At 39.1% G+C, this 27,337-nt stretch overlaps 1 protein-coding gene across 2 annotated transcripts in view; it reads left to right on the top strand.

Moving 5' to 3' along the window:
- LOC143293639 (receptor expression-enhancing protein 1-like) overlaps positions 1-22,332 on the top strand; it is a 58,713-nt gene extending 36,381 nt beyond the window's left edge. Inside the window, exons 6-9 of one of the 2 annotated variants that reach the window (XM_076604746.1) lie at positions 139-265; positions 1,089-1,175; positions 3,129-3,235; positions 13,500-22,332. In XM_076604746.1, the coding sequence (XP_076460861.1) occupies positions 139-265; positions 1,089-1,175; positions 3,129-3,235; positions 13,500-13,577 (399 nt within the window). In that variant the 3' untranslated portion in view covers positions 13,578-22,332. Of the gene's footprint in view, positions 1-138; positions 266-1,088; positions 1,176-3,128; positions 3,236-8,343; positions 13,474-13,499 lie in introns of those variants that run through there. The other variant, XM_076604745.1, reaches the window with a different exon arrangement.
- Positions 22,333-27,337: the final 5,005 nt, after the last annotated feature.

Raw genomic sequence — 27,337 nt, 5'->3', positions numbered from 1 at the left:
AGTAAAATCTGGACATAGACATGGTAAAAACGAAAGAAAAAATCTTGTTAAAACAAAGCCCCATGAACTTGATGAAATTTCACTGTGTTGGGCATGACAATGACATGATGTGTGTACATGTTCTGTTCGCTGTCCTAGGGGCAAAGCAAGCTGGTGGATCACTTACGACGCAGCTACAGCACCAGCGATCTGTCCAACGATGGGGCTCACCTTGTTTCTCGACACAGACCTCTGGACGACCAAGACGATGACGAAGATGAGCTGGGTAAAGCAGCCCCCCACTCACATTGACCCTTTTTGCACATGCACCATTCAGAACTTAATCTAGTTATCTTGATACGGAGAGGAAAAAAAGATGTTGGTCTAAGTTTATATGTTTGTTTGTTTTTTACCTCTCAAGTCAGTGAGTAGATGTTCTGACTTATTCACTCCCTTTGTTTGACCCCTTCCAAAGTGCAAAGTACTTCCCCAGTGCCATATCCCTGCCCACTGATGTCACATGTCTGTTGTTGTTTTTTCCTTTTCCTGAGTTTGGTTCAGTGAATGCAAAAAGACGGAATAGTTAGCTTAATGTGTCTTGTGTGAAAATACTGTTTGAAAGAGCATACACCAGGAGGAAGACCCCTTTCTTCTCAGTAATGATTTGCTTACTGGACCACATGGAAGGCTGTGGAAAGTGAATTTGCTTCATGTGCAAGAAAGGCGTCTGAAACTTTGACAAGCAGAGACGGTAGTCCTGGCCAGAACAGTGTCACATTCGTTGTGGGCAGATCCTGGCCACACAAAATCCTTCTGTGCCGTTTCACTTTTATCTCTTAAAAAAACTTTAAAAAAAAAACTTTCAGGAATTAGCATGAGAATAGAAAATTCTGGAACTTTGTTGTGCATTTAGTTGTGGAGGTTGTGGTGATTGGCGGGGGAGGGGACGGGGGGTCACACTTGTGCATTTGTGTGGATACACACATGCATACAAACACATGTGTTTGTGTATGTATTTGTGTTTGTTTGCTCTTTTAAAAAATGAAAAGCTCCTAAAAACCTTCAGTGCGAGGCGATGACCTGAAAAATGTGTCTGTGTGTGTGCGCAGACAACCGACTACTGGAGGACCAAGCAGAGCTGAACCAGAGGTCTAAGTCCAGCAAGAGAGTCACACGCAGCAGCAGCTTGTCAGCAGGTAACGGCACAAAACAAGACAGCGAGTGTAATAAGCTGATGTGTCACAGGAGTCAGCTTAAGTGTTGAATGATAAGATTTACTGACATTGAGAGTCGGCATTACTTAGATTCAGACGTTGCTGCCAGGTCGAAACGAGCAAGGGTAGTGCACATGTACAAGCGACGCTATTCACAGAAGTTAGTGAAGTGTTGTGTGTTGCTGTGGAATCAAATATCATTACACAGAGAGAGAGAGAGAGCAGGCATAACACTAGACTGGCTGGTCAGAAGGAGAATGGGCCCCAGATGCGGAGATGAGAAAGACATGGCCTGTATATAAACAGGGTTCTGCTGGGGAATGGAAACGAGAACACGAGGCAGAAGGCATCTTCGGTGTTTAGCTCCTTTCTCCAGTCAGCGAGTGTCAAAGGGAAGGGGTGTGTGCTTCCCATCTTCTTCATAGACTCTCTTGGGGTTCATTTAATTAAAAGGATGGCCAGCAGCAGCACTGCTCACTCTCCATCCCATCCCTTGGAGGGTTTCAAGTGAAGGGAGGAAACTCTACCTTGGGTCAGCGTCCTATCTCTGGGATTCCTGGAGTGGACATTGGCTGAGCCAAAACTAGGCCTGGGGGTTTCGTTTTAGTACTGTGCTTACCACAAAATTTGGCCAACAAAGTTGTGTTTGTATTATTTGTATTATTCTGTTTTTTCACAACAAATTTCTCTGTGTGAAATTCGGGCTGCTTCCAGGGAGAGCGTGTAGTGATACTGACAGTGCCACCCATTTTTTTTGTATTTTTTTCTGCCTGCGATTTTATTTGTTTTCCTGTCGAACTGTTTACTTGTATAACTTGTACCAGTTTGACAAGGTACATATTCTCACCAAACAGGGAGTATAGGAAGAAACTCCTTTTGTATTAACTATGACCAACAGACCTAGTTCACACACAGGACAGACTTTCAGCGTTTTCTTGGCCTCCTGGCCATGCGGCCTCACCCAGGTGTTCCCCTTCATAGGTATTTCATAGCTGACCCTCCCATGGAGCAGCCTTTTTACTGTCCTGTCTGCATTCTGACCTAAGCTGTCATGTTTGTACATGTGAACGATGGTAAATTGTGGGCGTGTGCGTGTGCAAGCATGGAAGCAGACACACCATGTTTTTCACACTTAATCAAAGTTTGACAGGGATAATGCATGTATGAACACACACACACACACACACACACACACAATTTACCATCACTCACGTACACAGACACACATGTTCAAACACAAAAATACATGTGGGCGCATAAGCACACAGACGCACACATACACACACATGCGAGCTGCACTGATGTGGCAGTCCACTTCATGACTGCAGAGCAAACATTATCTTGATCATGGATCTAGAGCCGAAGTTAAGAAGATTTATTGGCATTAGGTACATGAAATGTTTTTTGTTCAAATACAGATGAGGCCTTTTTCTCATATTTGAAGAACGTTCACTGTAGCTGTTGATTGCTCTCTCGTGATGTGACGTCACTCCTACACTCGGCATTCTTGACTTTGTTAGAGAAAATATGAGTTTTCCTGTGTTTTGTTCACATAGAAATTTATAGTTTACTAAATTCTGAATCTTTTGACACCACTTTGTTCAAGGTAATTCCTATTCTAAAGTTACAAGCAGCAATTCATCTTGTGACTTGCTTTGTTAATGGTTTTTTTGTGTGTGGTGATTTTCATGATTGTTCAAGCATTTCAGTATATTGTGTGTGTGCTTGTGTTTGTGTGTGTGTATGTGCGTGTTTGTGTGCTTTGGTGGGTGTGTTATGTGTATGGGTATGAATGTGTTTGTGTGTGTGTTGCGGTGTGTGTGGCTGCGTCACTGTGTGTATGCTTTGGTGTGTGTGTTTGTGTGTGGGTGTGAATGTGTATGTGTTGTTGTGGTGTGTATGTGTGGCTGCGTCACTGTGTGTGTGCTTTGTCAGTGGGCCTGCACAGTGTGAAGGAGGAGGACAACGAAGAGGAAGAAGTGACCGTCACTGAGGAGTACAGCATTCCACTGGCCACCAGGCAGCACTACTCCCCCAAGGAGGTAACCTACACCACCTCCCTCAGCACTTTTCTTTTTATTACTTAAAGACTGGCAGAAATTTTTGTGTTTGTGGACACTTTTGGGGGAAGTGGTGGTTTGTTTTTGTTATGCCTATGAATTAGCGGAAGAGTTATTCTTTGAAAAAAAGAATGTGGAACAAAAATATGCTCACAGAATAGTTCATTTTCGAGCAAACATTAAACCTTGTACCGAATAACATTGTAGACAGAACCAGATTTTTTTTTTTATCGTTGTTTAAGAAATTAAATGGTCCATTTTCAGTCAAAATTACAGAAGAGCAGGTATAGTCTGCCAAATAATATTGGACCTACATTGGAATTATTTCAGGTGGCAAAAAGGATCAATATTTTTCATTGTTGTTAATTTATTTTCTGGGGTGAAATATGTATTCTTCATGTCCATTGCTGCATCAAAATCATGTCACTGTGTTTATAAATATTACTTGTTATTAATGTTACCTTTCTGTGTTTGTGGGTGGTTGCTCCCATGTTGTCTTGAATCTGCAAGTGGGCTTTTATGTGTATGGCCATGTTTAACCCGACCATTTAGGCAGCCATACTCAGTTTTTGAAGGTGGGTGCGAGGTGTGCTTGCAGGGCATGTTCATGTTTCCATAACCCACTGAACACTGACATGCATTACAGGATCTTTAACATGGGTATTTGATCTTTTGAATATGTATACAAAGGGGGTTAAGGCCTTGGCAGATCTGTACATAATTATGTTGACCGTTGAGATTGGAATGATCCCTACCCGTAATCAAACAGAGATGCTGATTCCAAGGTACAACCCCAGAACCTTTAGATTGAAAGAAAGTTCTATATTTTTACAATTCAGGTATTTCATGTCCTGTAAATAACCACTTAACAAGAAGAGTAACTTTTGCTCTGTGAAGGCACACAGCATCCGACCAGTCTGCTCATCGCTTTCCATCATTCAGCACACTGGTAAATGGAGGGTAGAGAGAAACGCACCCAGAATCTGACCCAGCTGAAGGGAAGGGCCAAATACTGAAATAGCATTGAAATGGTGTACCTTCATGGAGCAACATTTACTAGTCGTCTTTATCAGCTTTTCCCTGCTCCTGTCCTCATTTGAATTCTCTTTTCATCTCACTAGTACAGTTTGTTGGTTTGTTATGTACAGCAGAGAATAATCTCATGTTTTCAGTGATTGTGAATCAACGAAAGAATTGTGCATGTTTGTTTTACTTTTATAAAAGAAAAAAAGGTAATTGTGAATCATTGAAAGAGGTGTGTTTGTATGACTTTATATAAAATGGAAAAAAAAATTAAGGTACTACATAGAATTTGAAAATTTCTCAAATTTGCAAGAATACTGAATGCTGTATTCCCAAGCGTCTGGGATTTTTTTCTTACTGATGATGTTGTTTATCTTTTTTTCCTTCTAATTTCAGCATGATGATGTATGTATTCACATTTGTAACAATTGGCAATCTAATGCACTGGTTGAGATCTTGCTGTGACTGCTTTCAAGTTTTAACGATGTGCAGAAAATTTGCTACCTTCAGAATGCATTTTTTATTTTTTCGGGGAGTGGGGGTGGGGGTTGATGAGGGGGTAAGAACCCGCAGGGAATGTGAGGGAGGTGGGTGTTCTCACTGATAGGAGTTATGGAGAAGGAAAGGGGAAGCACAAGAAAACCAGCGCACCACCGACTTTTTTTTTTTTTTTTTTTTTTTTTTTCGTGTTTTCCCGGACTTTCTTGGGTCGACCACCGTTTTATTTTGTACATAAATTTAATATGACAATTCAGAATAGATGGAAAAGAAAAAAAAAAAGAAAAAAAAAGAAGATTTTTTAAAAAATCTGAATACAGTCAACATTAACAATAACATATGGAAGTCATAACCAAGACCAGTACCCAGCATTCCATAACTATATCATTGTAATCAATAGCAATTATGGAATGAATCACCCATACAAGAAAAAGCATACACCTTTTCATTTACTGAATCAAGGCATGTGGCAAAAAATAAGTTAACATCATTTTATCATTTGTTATTGAGTTTCATTGTTGGAGACTGATGTCAGGAAAAAACTGACAGCCGCATCCAAATTTTGCACTTGCTTAACTGATGTTGAGTCACGTTACTGGGGAAAAAAAAAGAAAAGAAAAAAAAAAGGACGTTAAAATTGTCATCCATCTCTCTTTAAAAAAAACAAAAACAAAAAAAAAAAAACAGAAAAAAAAACTCTCTCTCTCTCCCCCTCCCCCCTCCCTCTCTCCCCCTCTCTCTCTATTACACACAGACACAAAAATAAAAGTCTCAATCCTACACATCGAATGTTAGCCAAGACTCAAAGAAAATATAACATCAAGAATTAACAGAAATTAAATTCTATAGGGAAAATACAAGAAATTGAAAACAAAAAACTAAAGAGCGCACCACCGACTTGACAGGTCTCTGACAGGCATGATGCTACTGTTTCATACCGTTGAATAAGTGACCCTTTTGGCCTCATCCTGTACTTTTTCTGTATCTTTCTTCTGGGTATTTCATTTTGGTTTACCTTGTTCACCTGTCTTAACGGTGCATTCAAATGTAGTTTGTGCTGTCTTAGGGCATACCATAGTTCTTCATTTTACTTGTTGGTACTGTATATGTCTCAGACTTATTTGTGTTGTATTCTAACTGATATCTTCATCAGTTGTCTGCATTTCACCTGCACCTGCGCATTGATCCAAGAATGTGATATGTTATAGGAGGAACTTGTTATCTGTGCATAACGCACATTTAAGACAATGGAATATCCTCAAGCATTGCATTTAAGACAAAAAGGCAATATAGTAGAACAAAACATGTATCAACTACCATATTTGTGATTTATTGTAACAGTTAAATGAGCAGACGCAGGATGAACCTGCTGTTTGAGATGCTTGTTTGTTTCAAAGGATTTTGTGAAAACATGAGTTGCAGAATCCTCAGGCGAAAGCTAAGCATAAATGAATCACTTGAGAGTCGTTCTGGACTAGATAAAGCTGCACTAATTGAAGACATACAAAGTAATTTCAAATGTGTATCAAGGAAAGAAAAGAAAACATGGAAAGTGAGATTAGAGTGCAAGTTTAACTCACTCACTTGGTTTTTTTTTAACATTCAGCAGTTAGAAAAAAAAAAATAATGCTGTGGCTGATTAAGTGTGTGTGTGTGTGTACATATATATATTCTCATCCCATGTGATGCATGTGTATGTTGTTGTGTGTGTTTGTGTTAGAGACCGAGAGACAGAGATTGACAAGAGTAGATCTTTATATTGTTGTTCTGTTGTTGTTGTTGTTTTTGTTTAAATTGCATTCTTGACAAAATGTTGCTGTAAAGTATCTGTTAGTCACACAACTTACACAACACTTCTTTTAAAATTTCTGTTTGGCTTTTGGTCTCTACTTGTCATGTTTTCCATCTTCACTCAGTCTTGAGTGTCTCTCTGTATTTCTCTGGCTCTCCCTCTCTTTCATGTCTTTCTATATCTTGCTCTCTTATACTTTCTGTTTGGTAATCTACCTAAGTTGCCCATCTTTCTACATACCTACTAAATCCACAGATCCATCTACCAGTGGACTCATCCATCTTTGTATTTTTGTATTTGTGTGCAAATGAATATACATTCATATATCTATCATACAGACTTATATAATGCACATAACAGTCTTGAATGTGGATAATGGTTTGATTTATACTCATTAGTGTGGTAAGCACTCGCGTTTCCCATTGTTAAAAAATTTCTTACTTAGCCTCACATATGTTTTTAACAATATGTAGGTGAGGGAGTAAGTCAGTAGTGGGGTTGAAGGAATGGGGATGGAAAAGTTGTTTTTGACTGCTGTTGTGGCAGTGTGTTTGGTGGGGGCAGGGAGCATTCACACATCACTGCAATATAATGATCTGAATAGCTGACCCCATTATCAACTGTGCTTTCACTGATTGTGCTTTACTTTGCCGGAAGTGGAAAGCTCTGGTGACTTGAGAGATCACTGCAATAAAATAACCTTTTAAGCTGTGCAGATTTGTTGGGGTTTTTTGTTGTTGTTGGTTTGGTGTGGGTTTTTTTTTTTGTTTTTTTTTGTTTGTTTTTGTTTTTTGACACCTTGAAACTGAACATCATGTTCACCTTTGTGACTTAAAAAAATAATCAGGGACGATTTGTTTTGAATTTTGTCCCCCGTCAATGAGGGAAAAAGCATGGAAACCACCCTTGTTCGATATAGTTTTCAAGCTTTAACACACCATTGGATCATTGTTTGGCTATCATTACCCTTGACTGTCATTGCCTGATCACGTTGGAGGGAGGGGGTGGGGGGGCTCTAGTGCCATGGTATGATGCATTGGGGGAGAGAATTTAAGGAAAGTTCATTAAGTGGGATTTGGTTTTACAAGGATAGCAAATTTTCATCAAAGCCAAAGCTGCTAATTTTATTATCATCCAGCTTTTGGGGGATTTGGGTGCAGATGGCTTTTGGCATTTCCAGCTTAACATTTTTATAAGTGTTTTGGTTTTTGTTGTATTCATATTTGCTTTCATTCAGTATTCATCACTGGTATATTTGTCAGAAGTATGGGGATAGTGAACGCAGTTCAGACTTTGCTGTTGGAAATGGTTTTATTTGTTTCAGTTGAAATGTTTTTAGTTTGTTTCAGTGGATTTTTGTGTGTGTGTGTGTGTGTGTTTTAATGTAATTACTTTTGTTTTCTTTGATTTGCTGTGAAGTGTTAAGTGCTTCTCAAGCTTTTTATTGCTTATTATATAACTTACTTCAGAATCTTTTGTTTCATATTTATTTAATTAGGTGCTTACTGTGTCTATGATATATGCTGATACATCATACAGTAATAGTACAACTGCATTTCAATCTTTGAATGGTAAAGTTAGCAGTATTGGTTTGTGTTTCATAAACAAGTACACAGAGTAAGATTTAGTATATGAATGAGCAGTACAATTTACACATCAGGTAAACACAGAAGAAATTTTGAAAAGTGATTGTCTCTTTCTTTCTTTATTTCTGTTTTTTTCTTCAGTTTGTTTTGTTGTTTTGTTTCTTGTTTTCTCTCTCCGGTGACGGGCGCAGGCAGAAGACTCTGGACTGTCAACATGTTCTTCCTCCTCCTCCTCTGCTCTCTCTTCCGTTTCTCCCCCCTCCTCCCCCCCATCTAAATACCGCAGCAGCAGCAGCAGTTGGAGGGCATGGTCAGACCCCCCTGCCAGCCCTCCCCTGTACAGAAGCGCCAGCAGCAGAGAACTGAGGCAGTCCGGGCTGCTGTCTATGTCCAGCCACTCTGGGTTGATCACTGCTTCGGCAGCTGCTTTTCTGGACCGCTACAAATACCCTGGCTCCGAGAGACTGTACCCAAGTTCTTTGTCTCCCTACACAAGCTCTTTTTTCCCCCCTCGCTCAGCTTATCGCTCTTCCTCCCCCCAGCTCACTTCCAGTCCCCCTTACTCCCCCTCCTCCTCCTCCTCCTCTCTGTACACCTCCCCTTTGCCATCTTGGACCCGCCTGACATCGTCGGGACAGCAAGGGAGGTGGAAGTCTTGGTCCAGCCCAGGGGGTTCTACTTCGCGTCTGTATAAATATTGACAGTGTGGAGCTTCAGACGCACAGCGCCTTAGGGGGGTCTCTACGCATGTGGTGTTGCAAAATGCCAGTGGTGATTTGATTTTCCACTCTTGGTCTTGTTTCCCCACGCTTGCCTGCAGGGTGCCATGTTGACTGGACAGGTAGAGAAGGTAGTGGAAGAGACTTCACTGTAGCTTTTTGTAGGTGTGCTCAGTGGAGATCCCAACTCCTTCCTGATAGATGTATCTGAAATTGAGATTCCATATCCTGATTCCTTCCTTTCTGTCTTTTTTTTTCTTTTTCAAATTTTGTTTTTTATGATAGCTGTTCACCTTTCTTGCCCTGAATGTCCCCATGTTTCTTTTACCCTGATGCCTTTATGAGCTGTCATGCTGCAGTTATAGTGAGTTAGGGGTTTGAACTGTTCCAGTTCATGATAGTGATTGACCTTATCCCAGTACCAGTGATGCCCCTCTGCCTTGTCTCCCATGTAGAGTCCCCATGACTGATCCCTGTGTTCTGTTGCCCAACTGAGCTGTTTTAGCTGTTTAGAAACACAGAGCTTGAATCGACTCCAACAGTGACTTGAACTGATCTGATAGTACAATGTTTGTGAGAAGCACAAAATGTTAAGGTTACTGTGTGGGTTTTTGTTGGCTGCTATATGAATTGTTTACTTTTGTGCCAGCTGCATTGTGAATATGAATTCACTAGGGCAGTTTGTCTTACGCACATGCATGTTTTTATTCAGACACACCACAGCATGTTTGCAATGAAGTTTATATTCCTTTATATACCTTGGAAATTCAGAAGACGGTGTTGAAAATGACCGGCTAGTAACCTAGAAAATGTTTTTCAAGGCCTTGCATAAACCACTGTGATGTGCCAATGTTACTTGCCAAGTATGAATCCCACAGGATGTTAATTGTAATTGAACACATTCATTGAAGGAAGAATATATCGGGGAACATACACTAAGTCGGTTGTGTTTTAATATTTCATTTTATTTACAAATGAATAGACTAAAGAATAAATCAATCAAATAAAGTACTCCCTGACTTAATATTGCCTTCAAGAACCAAGAAAATAGTTTGAATTTGTGTACATATTTTCCCTTTTCTTGCCATGAGTCTGTCTTTTCATTCTTTAAACTTTTCGTATTGAAATATGAAGTGAATGAAGATGCAGAGGCTTTTTTTTTTATTGTTTGTTATTTTATGTCTTTTTGTGATCTTGAGTTTTGTAAGGGGCATTATACGGGTTTGCTCAGTTCAAGTGTTACCCACAGATAAAAACTGAGACATCAGTCCTGTTGATAAGTGTGTTTTCATCAGTTTGCCCACAGTCAGTCAGTCACTGGGTTGATGCAAGCTCAAGGGCATAAAAAAGAAAAGAAAGCTTATAACTCAAAATAAGAAAAAAAAATATAAAAAATAGGATGCACTTTTTACCTTGGTAGTTCTGACAAAAAAACGTGCTAGAATATCATGACATGGATGGAGAGAATGATTAATTAACAGTTGTTCTGTGTAGTGTGATTTACTGTAGTACCAGTGTGTTGTGTGATTTACTGTAGTACCAGTCAGAGGATGATATCCAGAAATGACACATGATGAAATACCTGTTTCCATATAGTCCACAAGTGATGTGGACCCTTTCTGTTTTACTACAGGGTTCAGTGTTTTCAAGTTAAAACAATAATAAAACAGTAAGACTCTTAATTATTTTTTTTAGTTTTTTTCTTTTCCCCTTTCCTTTCTCTCTCTCTCTTTCAGTTAATTTATTAAATTATGTGATGTCCGATAACTTAAAACTGAAAAGATATCTGTGTGTGTGTGTGTGTGTGCGTGCGCGCGCGCTTCATTGTTGAGCTCAGGTCACTTAACTGTGCCATTAGAGGACTGGAGGAGTGAGGGTAGGGGGTGAATTTTTGGGAGCAAAGGGGAGAAGGGGAAAACGAGTCAGAAAAAAGAATTATTTACACAATATTTGTCGCTGTGCACTGAAAGCATATGTTGAGTGCCGGGGTGTTGGTTTCTGCACTGTACTGATACTTTCTGTTGATGATATTCAATATATATATATATATATGTGTGTGTGTGTGTGTGTGTGTGTGTGTGTTGGTTTGTTTTTCTGTGTAAATTACTGTACACACTTTAGTATGAATCAGTATGCCTTGCAGGTGCATTGCATTAGTATGTTTATTTTGACTTCTGTGAGATCATGAGTTACAGATAATTACTTACGAAATAGAAAAAGGAGGAAAGAAGACAGACAAATGGAAAGAAAAGTAAAAAGAAAGAAATTAGGAATGGAAATACCAAAAAAAAAAAAAAAAAAAGGAATTCATGAATATCTGACAGAAGTTGGACAAAAGAGAGAAGGAGAGAAAAACATTTTATTTAAAGAAAGAAAGAAAAGAATGGAAGGAAAAGGAACTCGCACTTATCTGACAGAAGTGGGAAGAAGAAAAAAGTGTGACTCATGAAATTCAACGCCACAGGATTTCATCACACACAGGTGACAGATGTAGGTTAATAAGTGTGCAGTCACCAAGGGGGTGTGAATGACAGGGGAAGGTTGTTTTTATCCCTCACGCAACGAACGAGTCTGATGCAATGTGGGGCAATTTTGTCCCCTTTCCCTGCCAAGGTCAGGGTATGATTGAGAACATTACTTTTTTTTTTTCCTTTTATTTAAAACATTGTTACAGCTGTTCATATGTAGCAGCACCTTTTCTTGTGTTTTCTTTCTTGCTGTAAAGATAAAAATATATATATATATTTCCTACAAATTGAGGGGGGAAAAGGATTGGGTGAATTTACTGAAAAGAGATGGAGGGAATTAATTCAGCATTAGTGGATTTCTTTCATCTTCGACATCTTGTCTGCTCTCCCTCTCACATGTTATGGGCCAGAGGCCTCTCATAAAAATAATTTTGACTTTGACTCTCTCTCTCTCTGTGTCTCTTCTGCTTTTTTGCTGTCTTTTCTCCCCTCCTTTTTCGCTCTCTCTTCTCCCCAACCCACACTCCTCACTTTCTCTTCAGTTTTTTTGTTGCTGTTGTTGTTTTTAATATGATTTGAATCAAATGATTATTTACAGCAGGTTATGACATATCTGCAAGCTAACAATCAAGTTTTACAAATATTCAGAGGTGAATTGTACACCCTGTCTTCAAATGTCATCATTTATTCCTTCTTTTTAAAAAAAAGAAAAAGCAAAAAAAGTACATTATTGAAGCAAATTCCTGAACAGATTTTTTATAACACATGAAATAGGCCTTGGAAAGATTTGTAGGACATATAAGATAGGCCTGTGCATGATCGCCGCCCCCCAAAAAGGAAACCCAAAACAGTTGCATATGTACATAAAGTTTGTGTGTATTGGTTTACAAAAGGGCTTTTTCTGCTTCTGTAGAATCATCTTGCTTTTATTTTATCATCTTCCTACATGATATAGATTAGGGTCATAACGAAGATGAACAGTTTACAATCTTGCTTTTCTTTTTGCAACTTCCTACATGATATAAATTGGGGCCATAATGAAAACTGCAAACATTACAGTGAATTCTACTCCTCTCTCAGGTTGAACAGTGGCTTTTGGCCAGTTCTTGCTTGCTGTGTGCAAGGAAAAAAATGAATAAAAGTTACATGCTCCTCTGATTCGGGTTTTAATCTTTCATCATTGCCTGCTGACTGTTTGATGTGGGCTGCATTTTTAGGCAAGGAGTTTTTCTCGTCCCAAAGCTTTTGAATGTTACTTATTGTTCATTTATCACTTCATTATAATTTTAGAATAACTGGCTGTGCTAATGAGTTTTGTCTCTTTTTTTTCTTTTTAAATGCTGTCAAGTAAGTTATATTTTTGCCCAGTTTTTGTATACAAGTGAATAAATAAGCAACACTTAAAAAAGAAGTAATCTTTCTGGCTAATTGTACCCCTTTCCTCCAGTTTTTATACAGACATATGCGCTCAAGCACGCGTACATAGATGTTCACACACTGTTGTGTGTCTGTGAATGTGTGTGCTTCTTGTGTGCATGTTTGCGTGTGATTGTTCATTTGTGTTTGATACTCACAGGTCCAGGCTGTCAGTCCTTGCAGCTGGATTATGTTAGCATTTGATAGGGACTGGAACCAGAAAAAGGCCAGTGATAGAGGCAAGCAAACGCCATTGAAGAAACTGTTACTGTACAATGTTGATTTGAAAGGAAAGAAAAAAGTGACTTCCTATGGTTGACATGACTAGCATCATTAGTGAAGTTCTCTGTAATCATTTATGGCATGTGTGTGTGTGCTGCGTGGGTAAGAGCCAGTGTACTTAATCTTTTGTAAAGTGGTATGATGTCATCATTTTTTGTTATCAGTTGTTAAGAAAGATGAGACCAGCCAGTTAACAATGTCTCAAGAATATAACATCTGTAGGCACTTGGAAGCATGTGTTTATTTGTCTTTGTGTGGGCACATGCTCATATATTGACTGTTAATTCCTGCTGGGGGAAAGTCCAAGGAAGAAAGTTAAAACACACACACACACACACACACACACACACACACACACACACACACACACACACACACACACACACAGAAAGTATTGTGTTGGGACAGACAGAACCTGACTTGACAATAACTGATAACTTCTTTGTGTGTGTGTGTGTGCAGCAAAAACAGATCAACACCTACGGTACCATCCCTCGCTCCAGGGGTCGCCAGCGCACCGCTAGAAAGACGGTGCTGTGAGATCAGAAATCCAGCCTTTTGGGGGGTCCTTTCTCAGGAGAGAAGGAGGGGCAAGGGGGCCTAGGGGGCAGGGGGGTGCCTGATCTTTTGGGGGGAACCCCCACCCCGACTTCAGCCCTTCCAACCCTGAACCCCTCCCTTGTTGTGCGTGTTGTGTGAGAAAGCGTTGTGATGATCTCGCGTCTTCCTGTCCACAAAGTCCTCATTCTGGTGGTGCTCGGCCATATAACCATAGAGGTGGGGAGGGAGGGGGGAAAAGCAAAGCGACCCTCAAGCTTGTCTGCTACCTATTACCACTGAGCTTTCATGGATCAGAGATCTGCGGACGTTTCTCTCTTGCCTACCTTCTTTTCGATTTTTTTTCATGAGGACTTTCCCGCCCCTGTACCCCCCACACCCAACCTTGTCTTTCTCTTCTTCAGGTTTTAATTTTGGAGATCTTGTTTGTAGTTTAGTGGTGATTGATTAATAGGGTTGTGCACAGGGTAAAAGGGGTTCAAGTTCTACTGACGTTTAGAACTTTTGTTTTGGTAACACTTTTCATATGGTGTGTTTTTTCCACTACATTTTCTTTATATTCTTGGAGAGGTTTTGTTTGGATCAAATTTTTGTGTTTGTGGCCAGTTTGTTTTTCGTATGCTGTTTAAACAGGGGAAATGTTTTTCTGTGCTTAGAGTTCAGGAGAACTATGTTTATCAAGTCAAAAGATGTTGCTTTGATGTCAACTAGTCAGCTTTTGCAATGATCTGCTCTTGCAGTAATACAAGCCTGGTTTGCTCAAGATACTGATATGAGTGTCTAGAAAAAGAAGTCTCTTGATATAAGCCAGAACTTAGTTTGGTAGATATAGATCAGTGCTAAAAGAGCACTCTGACTTTTCTCCTTCCAGTGTGACATGTCTTGTGGGTTCTGTGTGTGAGTGTGTGTGTGCAGTCATTTCATCAGCTTTCTTCTTTCGTCTTTCGAATGGCTTGTTTATGTTTCAGTTCTTTTTTCTTTTTTTTTCTTTTTTTTCTTTTTTTTGTTGTTGTTGTTGTTGTTGTTTGTTTCTTGTGAAGAAATTTCTCTATTTGAAGATGTGGTGAGTTTTCATTGATATTTGTACGGAGGAACATAATTTCTGGAGACAATGAACTGTTTCGATAAAGAAGAAAGCTGATTTCTTCATGCACAGGATGAGTTTGCTGTGTTGACTTTTACTTTTCCCTTTGAGTTTCCTGGTTTGGCATGTGCAGCACAGAATTAGCACCACACGAGAATTGAGCACTTGTCAGGAGGAGACAATCGCACAATCACCGGTACATGGTTCTTTTTTCTTTTGTTTTTTTTAAATCCAGGATTGGTTCCTGTGTGCTGTATATGGTGTAGATAAATTTCCTGTTGTGTATCCCTCTTCATTTTAATTCCTTACACTTGCCAGTTTTGTCCACTGCATTCATAGCAACAAGAGTGGTCAAGTCCAACCTCATTATCCACTGATCTGATGGCTCTTTAATATCATTGTGTACGTAGCAAACTCCACACAATTCACGATAGTCTGTGTAACTGGGAATGACAACAAACACAAAATCAGTGCTAAGAGCAAGATGGTCTGAGATCAGTGTCAAATTGTCTTTTCTGATGTCAGAGATCTCCCCTTGTACAATTTTCTTTGTGTGTGTGAAAGGAGGTGCAGTTAAATTCAGCCCTGATAACATCTTCATTGTTTTCACAGTTAGGTGATGAGGTGCAGGAGGGGGTGTGTGGTGGTGAATGTGCAATGTTGTCATGATTGCCATAATGTTCCATCTCGGTTCTGTGTGCCAGAATGTACTATAACTATGGCGCCATGTACTAGTGAATGTACTGTCCTGTTATACATCCTGTGAACGGATACATCATGTGATAAGATGTTTTGATAGAGGGTACGTGTACGTGTGTTTTGGACCATTTGTGTACTCAGATACTTTGTATATGTTGGTATATTGCCTTTTGTAAATGCCAAAAGATATTTTGAGTGAGTATGACAAACTGCCTGCTGAGTGACTGGATTCTGACGCAAACAGAAAATGATAATAATATAAAATCAATACATTTTATGGTAAAATTGATCTTGATCTCATTTCTTAAGTCTGTAGGCAATAATCTAATTTCAATGACAGTATGAGACACGTGATCACAGTCCCATTTCAAAAATCAGAAATATGATGATACAGTCCTGTTTCAAAAGTATGAGACCTGAACATAAACTCATGTTGGCAGTCTGAGGTATCATAACCAATGCAGGGTAAGTTGGCATTTTCTTCACAGCCATGAGTATTAAGTTGGATTTGAACCACGAAGCTCACAACATTACACTTTGTGATCCTCAACTTTAGTATGTCAGTCAGCCTACAGATTGTAGAGAAAAGCTCTTTTCTTTATCAATCATTTTCCTTTGTATCAACAATCATAATTTGTCTTTGTTTTCTGAATTTGTATAGCTGTGAACGACCCAATTCTATTTTGTGGTGATGGAGCACCTGCTTGCTGCTGTCTACCTGAAATATCACAGCGTATGAACTTGGTTGTGTTTTGAATCATTTATACATATTTTTGATAAAACTCTTTTGTAGCTTGGTTGAATAACTATGCCATTATACACTACTTAGACTAGGCTGGTGTTTATGTGAGTTGCCATGAATGTGTGGCCATGGTATTTAAGAAGACATTTATATATAAAAATTGCCATGAAAAATATACAGTTGTATAACACATTGAGTGAAGTGAAAAGTGTTTAACACATTGAACAATGACATAACTTTTGGATGTGACTGTTGTTTCAGGACTGTATTACCAGTATGGTGCAGCTCTGGTCCTCTAAAGATTCCCATTGTTTCAAGGGTGCTAGTAGCTTTTGCCCTTGCTAGATTGTAGTCCAGTTTCATCTGTTTAACTTCTACTTCTAATGTCCCACAAATACATGCTGTTTGTTAACTAGCTCTGTTTACCTCAGGTGTAAGTGTTTTTAAAAACAAAAAGAATAGATAGCTGCTCATCATTTATATTCAACAACCAGTCAGATTCCAAATCATGAGTCATAGTTTCTGGGTTCTTTCTTCTCCAATCTCTGGTCTCTAGTGATACAGATTACTTTGTGCTAATAAAGTTATATTCTTAGAACACAGGTGTAACATTTCACATCATTAAAAAAAAAAAAAAAAGCTTATTAGATATAAATTAACACAAATGTGAGTAAAAAATATCAGGGTTTTTTTAATTTAAGTTTGGTGAATTTATCACTGAAATTAATGGGACTATATTGTAACTTGCAGACATATACTTTTGAAGTGGTGAAATCTAGATTAGTTGCAAGTATATGGTTTAAGTGAAGTGAATGTTTGTTTGGGGAGGGGTGGGGGGTGATTTAAGGGCTGTAGCCACATAGTTGGAGATTTTGTTTGCCTGGTTTGTTTCTGACAGAGAAAAACTGAAAGCTGATGGCAACAGTCAAGATGCAATATTCACTTGTTGTGATTCTGTCAACTGGGTAAAATGTCTTTTATTTCATTTGAAGCTAAAAGGACCTTGCTTCTCCTGATTAAAAAAAATTCCAAAACAAAAATTAGTAGTGGTTACCATTGAATTTATCCATCATAGTAATTTTCTCACAGGTTTCTGCACTTTGCTCTTTATTCTTCTCTCCTCTTATCAGTTTCTGTGCTTTCACACCTTAAAATTTTTCTTCTTCCCATTTAGATACCCAGTATCTGGGTTTTACACAGCATTATATTTTCCACTTCAAGACTTGCTGATTTGTTAATCCATATGTTTGAATGGAAGACGTGAATGGAATGTGAAGATGAATGAGTTGGTAGACAGGTAATAACAAAAGGATTTAAAGAAAGAAAAGAGACAACTTAATGAGACTGCAGTAATTTAGTTTGTCACTTCGTTTTCTTCTTTTCTTCTCCCAACATGCCCTTTGCCCTCTTCTTAAGGGACCATTTCATATGAAAGTTGTGTTTTCATATTCATTTTTAAGTTCATGGCATATATTGAAATCAGTTGCACTTTCGTTTGGCTCATTATTGTTGATGTATGTGTGTGAGAATTTTGTGTGTTTTTGTTCAGCAATCATTTTATGTTCTTTTTTTTATGTGTTGTGGTGCAATGTATTTTCAGTTGTGTCATTTTAAGAAAAGGACATAATTGATTTTTTATGTTGCTCCATTTTCACTTAATCATTTCCTGCCCTTTCTCCTGAACGAACAATGTACCGACATTCCAGTTTTACAAATACCTGCAGCTGTTGGAAACGCTGATCATGGATGCATGTGGAAGAAAAAAAATCCCAGAATCTCTTTCTCACTAACCCCCACCACTCTTTCACCGCTCTCCCAACTCACCCGAGCCATACATACCCTTCCATTCCTCTTGTGCTTATTCTGGCTTCTTAACCAGATCCTCTGTTTATTACTTGGTAGTTTTCCTTCTCTTGTTTATTGCTTGCAGCTTTCCTTTTCTTTGTTTCTTCTTTTTTTTCCTTCCATTTTTATTTTCTTGGTTTGATTTATGTGTGTTTTGTTTGTGGCAAATGTGCTGGCATGTTTTGAAAACCTTGTAGAGCGGCTTCCAGATCAGGAGGGAAAAAAAACAAACCTGTTAGAATGTGGTGTCTGTCGTGTTAGGACTAAACCTTCCCTCTCGCATGTCTTCTGACATGCAGGTCAGCTACTTTGAGTTTTAAATGCCAAGAAATAACTCAGTTGGCCTGAACGAAGGGGTGCGAAAAGCATAAGAATGAAAACAAATGAAAACATTGGTAGTGAAAGATAATATTTAAAAAAAGAAAAGAAAAGGGAAGAAAAACAAAAACAGTGAGACTGCTTTTTTTGCTGACACTGTGTGAAATAAGCATGCACTGAGTGAAGGGCAAGACACTTAACCTGTTAACTGGCCCAGAAACAGCTACCAGCTTGAATGAATTTTCAACCAGAACGCATTTTGTGTTACATTTGAAAAGTTGATCGTGGTACACCTGTGAGCAGCATTAAAAGTGTTTAACATACCTCGAATTGTCAAAGTGAAAAAGGATCAGCTGCAGAATACTGCATATCATGTCGAAAACTGAGACGCTGATTTTCTTGTAAAGTTTGAACTGGATGGTTGGTTTAATCACATGACTTGATTTTGTCAGGATCATGTGGCTTTCCAGGTCTGTAAATCATTAACAGAAAGAATTTTTTTGTTTTTTACTGGGTCAGCCAGAGTATATTGCATTTTTTGTTGTTGACATTTTACTGCAGTTTACAGCAGGCTGGAAGGGAAAGAATGGACTTTGGTGGTGTTATGTTTCTGGGAGATCAAAGTAATTGTGTTGTTTTTTGCCTTCATATTTTCAGGCCATGATACTGGCTGGATTTGTTTGTGGGGGTTGGGAGGTTAAGGTTGGGTGTAGGTGTGCCTGGATAAAATTCCCTTGTAGAAATGTCATGGTCCAGGGAAGATTTAAAGGAGGTTCGTCACCTGAAAGATGCTGCATAAATTACTGCTTCCATTTTAAACTTTTCAATGGCCCGTTCCCTAGCAAGCAGCAGCAGCATTTTGGTCACCTGACTATGAACAGGATTGTACTGTCATAGGTCTTTTTGTAACAAGCTGTGTCTCTCAGTTCTTTCAGTAAAGTCTTTGTGTGGCAGAGAATATCTGTTTAAAATGCAGGAATAAGATCACATCTGCTGCTGGTTTGAAGTTGCCAGTAATTATTATAGTCGTGCTCGGAAACAAAACTGTTGCATGATGGTATCTAGACACATCTTTAAAACACTATGCTCAGGGTTTGGTCCAAGTCTGCTGATACATCAACAGTATTTTAGAGAGAGGAACAGCATTACATGGGAAGGGGTGTGTGTGCATGTATTGTGTGGCAGGAAACGTATGCATACATGTGGACATGGGTATGAATGCATGTGAGACATACAACTTTCAGCTTTGAGCGAACTGCTCCGACTTGTGAAACCAACACATATAGATTCCCTGGTTCAAGTTCTTGTTTCTGTTACAGTAAATCATCTTGGTTTCAGTCCTTTCAGTTTGGATGTCACTGTTGCCGTTCATTAGCCCTGATGTCACTTTCTTTTTCCTTTTTTTCCTGGGAAGCGGTTCTTTGAGAAAACTGTACTAAAAACTTTTGTGCAGAAGAATAAGAAGAGCCTTCTCCCCTCGAGTGTTACAGGATAGGTCAGTGTTACCCACTAAATTCTAAGGGATTTTTTTTTTTTTTTTAATTGTCAGAATGACTTGCATCAGTTTTGTGAAAAAAATGTGTAATGCTGATAGTGGTTGGTTTGGAAGAGTTGGGATTTTGAACATAGAACCAAAATTCAAAAGAGGTTTAAGGATTTACTTTTCAAACATAAATATGCCAAGTCCGTTTTCAGTACTGTATGATGGTGTAGGTATATGTTGTTTGTTTTTTTTAATTTCAGATTTTTACACTAAATGTGCATCAGTAAACTTTCTATTATGTATAATATATATTAGATGTGCACCAACACACTTATGGTAGTGGTTGATGGCTTTAAAACATATCAGTGCCTGTTTTCATGACAAAGAAACTATGCACAACTTCAGTCCTGGCTGAATCGTTTGTTGCACATGACAAATCTCCAAGCAGATTGTGATAAGCCGTGAGTCAGTTTTTGGAGTCATATATTTTATAAGTTACTAATCTCTTCAAAGATGTATTTCTAGACTGAGGATATTTTTAAGATATGAAAATAAAATTTTTTGGCCCCGACTGTTAACTGTGAGATTCAAGTTGGGAGTTTTTTTCCCCTGTGGTTTATAAAACTGATTTCAAACTTCTTTTCTCCTGCCCTACAAAGGCTGTACTTAACTGACGGACTGTTGTGAAAGTGATCTTGATACCTTCTCTTTTCGTTGTGTAATTATAAACATAGTGTAATCGTAACTTAGTGTAATCATAACATAACCTTTGCTATGCTGCTGTATAGCAGTTTTGTGATCTCTGTGGTGCTAAGCGTTGAGACAGACATTGAGTGATTTGTGTATCCTCTTGGATGTGTGCAAATAGCTGTGGTACAATTGTAGAGGGGGGGAACTTGAATGTAACCGATTGTTCAGGGGTCTTGAATGCTGGATAATACCAAATGACCTGCATTTTGATGCATTTGATGTCTACGTCCTTAACAGCAAGTCACAGCTTTGCCTTTAGGTCACTTTTCATGTGTGACATGATAAATAAGCTTGGCATAAGTTTGTTACATATTGTAGGCTCTCAGAAATAGATTTTTCAACTTATCAGAGCAAGATGAATGCACAAGTTTTATATATAGTGTTTGTAGGCATGCTGAACATTTAAACAGAAAGGAGTTAGTAAAGACTTAAAGAAAATTGGGCCCATTCTAACCTGTGCACAGTTAGAAGAGGATACTTCCCGTCCAAGTGCTGACCACAAGCAATACTACAAAAAAAATGTTTTAGCAAAAGTACAAATAGAAGAACATATTTCTTCATGTCAAACAATTATACATGTATCTTGTTAAGTTTAAAAGAAATATGAAAAGAAATATGTTGTGATAAACAAGTTGTAAGGATGGGCAGGCAGTAAGCGTTTCAGTGTTAAGTGTTTCAGTGTCTTTCATGGATGAGAGTACAAGAAATAGATTTTTTTTTTTTTTTTTAAGTAAAAGCTGTCAGTACTGAGAACAATAAAGCCAGGGTCTCAGTCATGCAAAATCAGATTGACTGACAGTGTAAGATTCTGATGCCTGGGGGCAGCAGGTACTTTCCTCTGTACTGCCGTCCTTTTACACCAGACTGATCTGCTCACTGCTCTAACGCTTCAGCCATTGTGGTGGTGGGATCATTGTAGTGTTAGATATCTCCCTTCCCAGTCCTCCCCACCCATCCATCCCCGTCCACCATTCTGCTTCATAGTGAGAACAAGACGTACATTGTGTGATAATCCAGATGAAGAAAATAATGATGTGTGTGTGAGCATTTCGAATCAACTCACAGTTGCTGAACAACAACAGAACGTTTGTATGGTTGTCCGTGTGTTCGGTTTGTGTTGTCACTCCTGTTATGGTACTAATCTGGGGAAGTGGAAAAAAACAACACTTAATCACTATTAATATGATGTCAGCTGGTTAATGTTTAGACAGATCCATGTGTTGTGTAATGAGTCTGCAGTGGTGTGTCAGCTCGTATTGGGGGTAATGTCGAAAAAAGACAGTGTAATATTGTACAAATAAAACATGTATATGAGATTGATTGTACTTACTGGCTTAGGTTTGTTTATTATGTACATACATTGGAATGAGCTTCAAAGCAATATCTCATACATTGGTGGCTGGGTACTTGTCACTGAATGAATTTTATATTCACAGGTGGCATTGGAATTATACATTGAAATTTTATATTCACATTTAACAGCTTTGTGTGAAAACTGAAGTCTGTAATATGACTAATAAACTTATCAGATGCATGCCAAAAATATAATCACCCATGTGTCATTGTCTTTTTTTTTTATCTTTTTTTTTTTAAAGTATCTATTGTATTGAGTACAGACATACCCACAGTGATACGCACAGGACTTTGTTTTCAGCTTTTGTTTATTCCTTCTTTTCTACAACTTTTTTGCCTGAACGACACATTACTGGTGTCTGAAGGACCTAGGAGTGCTGCATGCTGGTATGGGAGTCACAAAATGTGTTGGAAATTATATTACAGTGTGTTTGAAAGCCACAATACAAGTTTGGAAGTTGCAGTCGCTGTGAGGTGTTCTTGTTGGAAAGGGAGTGGTGTGAAGATGACTGTATAGGTTTAGAAACAACTCATCAACGCATAAGATTTATGCACTGATGCAAGGAGTCGTAACAGATCATGTGTGGCACACACATGCATATACTATACACATCAACATACACACACTCACACACCAACATGCACACACACCAACAAGCACACACGCTTGTGCACCTATGCACAAACACACAGACACATACAGAGCACATCTAACAATACTGTAGCATATATGAGGTACATGATTTTTTTTTTTTTTTTTTTAAAGGTAAAGATATACTTTGTAAAAATACTAATTAAGTGTAACATCACTCAAAACACCTCTCCCACCATACCCACCCCCTCAAACTCTCTCTCTCACACACACACACACGGTGACACACAAAGCTCAATGTGTCATTGTACACCAGAAAAATAATTGTGTAATTGGGGAACTTTATGAATATGCCCCCCCACACCCCCATCCACTCATCCACCCTCACCCCCAGCAGTGTTCTTGCCTGCCTTATGACTCTCACAAGCTGTGCCGTGCACACTTCACCAAAATGACATAAGATCAAAGGGGGGGATTCTTTCAATCTCCAACACCCTGCCCCTGTCCCAGGCAGTAACAAAGCAAGAGCATGTCTGATGTGTACACGTGTAAAAGCATTAGGCCACTGAATGAGATGGGGATTTTTATTTTATTTTATTTTTTTTAATTTTTTTATATTTAATTACAGGAAATGTCTAACCTTAAAAATAGGAGACCGCCGTTTATACACGTTACATCTAACACCACATTTCACACAGATGTGAGTGGAGGATGTTTGGAGCAATGGAAGGGGATGGGTGTTGTTGGTTGGTTGTTTGTTGTTGTTGTTTTGTTTTTTTTTTTGGGGGGGGGGGGGGGGGCAGGAGGAGGGGAGCAGCCAGCGGGAGGAGGTGGGAGAGGGAGCCACGTGGATGCAGACAGTGCAGGGACACAGCGTGCAGTGTAAATCATGCAGTGAAGGCATGACACCCACGTGGGGGGATGGGAGAGAATTGCTGACAAGGTCAATACGAAGACTCGGCAACGGTGTGTGAGACAAAAAGAGTAAAGTGGGGAATTGGAACGATGTCTGTGTCTGCGTGTGTTTTCACGCGAGTGTGTGTGTGTGTGTGTGTGTAGATAGATAGACAATATAGATAGATATCTTTATATATTATTATTATCATTATAAAGTTTTATTTTATTTACCCCAGGCTTGACCAGTGCGGTGGGTTCAGACCAAGGACTTTTATTATTATTATTATTATTATTAATGAATAGTGTTATTAGTAATAACATAATTAATTACATTTTAGTCCGTGGGGACAGCCAGCCAGCTGCCTCCCCCACGCCCCTTCCCACAGATGACCAGGCTCATTCCGCACGCTTTCACGCCTCTTGTATTGATTATGTGTGTGTGTGTGTGTGTCAATGTGGATGCATGTGCAAATGTGTTTGCGTTTGCACACGTTTGTATGTGTGTGTTTGTGTACCTGTGCGGCGTGCGTGTTGAACTGTTCGCAAGAGTCACATTCATGTGTGTTCATGCGTGCGTCTCTCTCTCTCTCTCTTTCTCTCTCTCCTGACACTGAGCCAAACTGCCAAAGAATTCAATTGGCCCGGAACACACTGAGTTCTTTATGGATAACTGTTTGGGTTTTGCCGTTTGCTCACTGCACAAACACACGCAAAGCATGCACGCACACTGAGGCACGTACCAGTACACACACACACACACACACACTCACTCACACATACGCGCACACACACACACACGCGCGCACACGCACGCACATACCAATCACACACACTGAACAACGGTTTCAATTTCAGCAGAGAGACTAATAACCTCTAGACGCCTCTGTCGGTTTCAATTACCTCAAGAGCTGTCTCTGCGTGCAACTTGTCCGTCCAATCCAGCACTCTACATGCCACGTCAGTACGTTACATCTGCAAAGAAAGGAAGAGAAGAAGTAGAACGAGGAGGAGAAGTTGAAAAAGAGGGGAGGAAGTGGAGGAGAAGAAGAAGGGGGGAGGTGTAGGAGAAAAATAAGAAGAGAGAGGAGAAGAAGAAGGAGGACTGAGATGAACTTGAGATGAAGAAGCCACCATTACCTGGTGCCTTTTACCTCCCTTAAACAAAAAAGTGAGAGCTGTATTATCAATGGTTCTCCAGTCAATGGGAAATCATTTACAGCTTAGTCTTTTGTGAAGGACTATGACTTTCAAACTAGGAGGCAAAATTGCACTGGCTCTTTGTACTGCAGCCTTGTGGGCTAGTTGGCCTTTGGGAACCATCCCAACGCCGACTGTCCTAAAACCCTCTTGGCCGAGAGAGTGGGGATTTAACTTGGGCAAGCCACTCTCCACTATAATCAAACTCTAGCCCAAATAGTCGGAACCTCCTCTGCTGTTCTGATGGTCATAGTCGGACACGACTGACTATCATATACATATATAAACCCAAGGACTCACTGAGGAACACAGACAGCCGGTTACATATATGCAGGCTGACAGACTGTCGAACAGAAATCAATGAATGTATACTTGTCAAAAATTGATTCAACGAACAGCAACAGCCGTCTGTTTTGAACAATATGCAGCCGATCATGATCCCGGCTTTCAGTTAGTCGTGATCAATATCAAGTCCGTCACATCGACAATCATGTTATGGGACAGGTCAGGGAGACATATCTACAGCTAGCTGTAAGTGTTGTACACGTACAGCCAAGGATGACATGTGTACGGGGAGTGATGTCTGAATACTGTGAGAGAATCACCATAATTAGAATGCCTGTAAGAAGAAGGCCTATTTTGCTTTGTCGGTGAACATATACACCACGTTAATAAATGTGCTTTACCTGTCTCCACTCCTAAATTAGTTAACCAGGCATTGTAACGAGGAGTTAATATAATAATCATATAGATAAGTAATCAAACACAGAAACACACACAGACGCACACACAAAGAGATTTCACACACACACACACACACACACACACACACACACACACACACACACACACATCAAAAGGGGGTTCTATTCCAAGAAAGAAACAGAGAAGGGGGGTAGTGGATCGACTTGATTGATGTTGCACGCACTTGCACTCTGCTGCATGTAGGACTGTAACGGGTGTTCTGGACTCTAACATAACATCATCATCAGACAAGTTTGCTATTGCTGTCCTTACATATCTGGAAGAGTTGTCAGCACTGATCAACCGAAGATTTAAGTATGGACAACAAACAAATCTGGTGGAAGTGGATGATCAGAGGGTTCAACTAACAGTTTCCTAAACTGTCTCTCTACACCTCCCCTCTTACAATATATATATATATATATATATATATATATATATATATATATATCACCGTCCCTCACAACCACCACCTGTCACATCTGTTCAAACAGTGAACTAGAACTGAGGTAAAGTTTTATTCAACCACCAACGTTTTAAAGTTAATTTTTTAAAATATATATTTCAACGAATTTTCTTTATTCAGCAACTGACAACGATGCACGTTTCATTCGTCGGCTTCCTGTTGTACACGGAATAGTCATATATTGGCTGCACCCGTGAATTTGTGTGCACTGACACCATCGCTGTATGGACGGACGGACGATACAACTTAATATGTTTCACACACTCGTAATACCTGTCATATAAAACTGAACGATAATAACTGACAAATACCGACACACCAAATATGTTTCACACACTCGTAATACCTGTCATATAAAACTGAACGATAATAACTGACAAATACCGACACACCAAATATGTTTCACACACTTATAATTGCTGTCATTTCACAAACTGGATTCCTTTATAACGACCAAGCAGACAGAGCAGCAAAAAGGGGACAGAGAAAAAAAATCATAGACAGTATAAAAGTATACTGCCCATTGTCATACAAGGAAATAAGCAATATACTAGAAAGAGACTTTTATAGGTGCATAAATTCAGGTCTACAACCTCGTCAGTTGACTCTCTCAGACTTTGGTCCGATTCGCAGACCAGTTATGAACTTAACAGACTATTATCAAATTCATTACGGACCAAGTATTGTTCTAATGTCAAGTGCATGTGCTTTAGTAACCTGACAATTAAGCATATAATTTTTGACTGTAGCTTGATGAAGCCTTATGTACACGAAAGTGTGTCTTCACAAGTGACTGAGGACGTTGATGTTTTTGACTTTTTGCATTCATTATCAGTTGTTTCGCTTGTCAATTTAACGACTTCTCTTTTACGAAGTCCTTTAAGTAATTTCCTGTAATTGTATTTAGATTTTTTTTTTCAAATTTCACCCTCATTTCACCCTCATTTGCCCAGTTTCCCAACTCTCCATTCATTCACATCCCCCATCCCTTCTTACCGATACTACTCAAATGTATACATAAATGCTTTAACAAAATGTCTTCAGTTACCGACGGCTGATATGTGTGACGGGACATTAAACAAAATTCCTCCTCCTAATTTCACAAAACGTAATGACAATAACAAACACCCATACGACTATGACATAATTGTTTCACGACACATTGAAGGCCCGTGTACATCTTCTCGCTTCATTCTCCCACCGGAAAAAAAAAAGAAGAAGAAGCAATAACAGCGATTCATACACACGGGTGTATTACTGAAGTACAAATATTACATGAAAATTAAAAATCCTTATAACTACATAATCAATTTCACACACTGGAGGCGTTCTCACTCTTTTTACAGAAAAATGCCTGAAGAAACAACAGCGGAACACACACAAGTCCATTATTTTGAAGTACAAGTGTACTCTTTATCACTGTCTTTTTGTCTGCTTAAAAGGTAGGTCATTATACCTATCATCTACTGATTTTAAGTCAACAGAAATTACCAATATAACTACACCATCAAATTTATACACTCAAAGGCGCGCACGTCTTCATCTTCAGTTTTCCTTCTTTTTTTTTTAACA

The sequence above is a fragment of the Babylonia areolata genome, chromosome 19 (assembly GCF_041734735.1).
Source record: "Babylonia areolata isolate BAREFJ2019XMU chromosome 19, ASM4173473v1, whole genome shotgun sequence".
NCBI classification, from domain to species: domain Eukaryota; kingdom Metazoa; phylum Mollusca; class Gastropoda; order Neogastropoda; family Buccinidae; genus Babylonia; species Babylonia areolata.
Note: the sequence above shows the minus strand (reverse complement) of the source record. Positions and strands in the feature narration are given on the sequence as shown.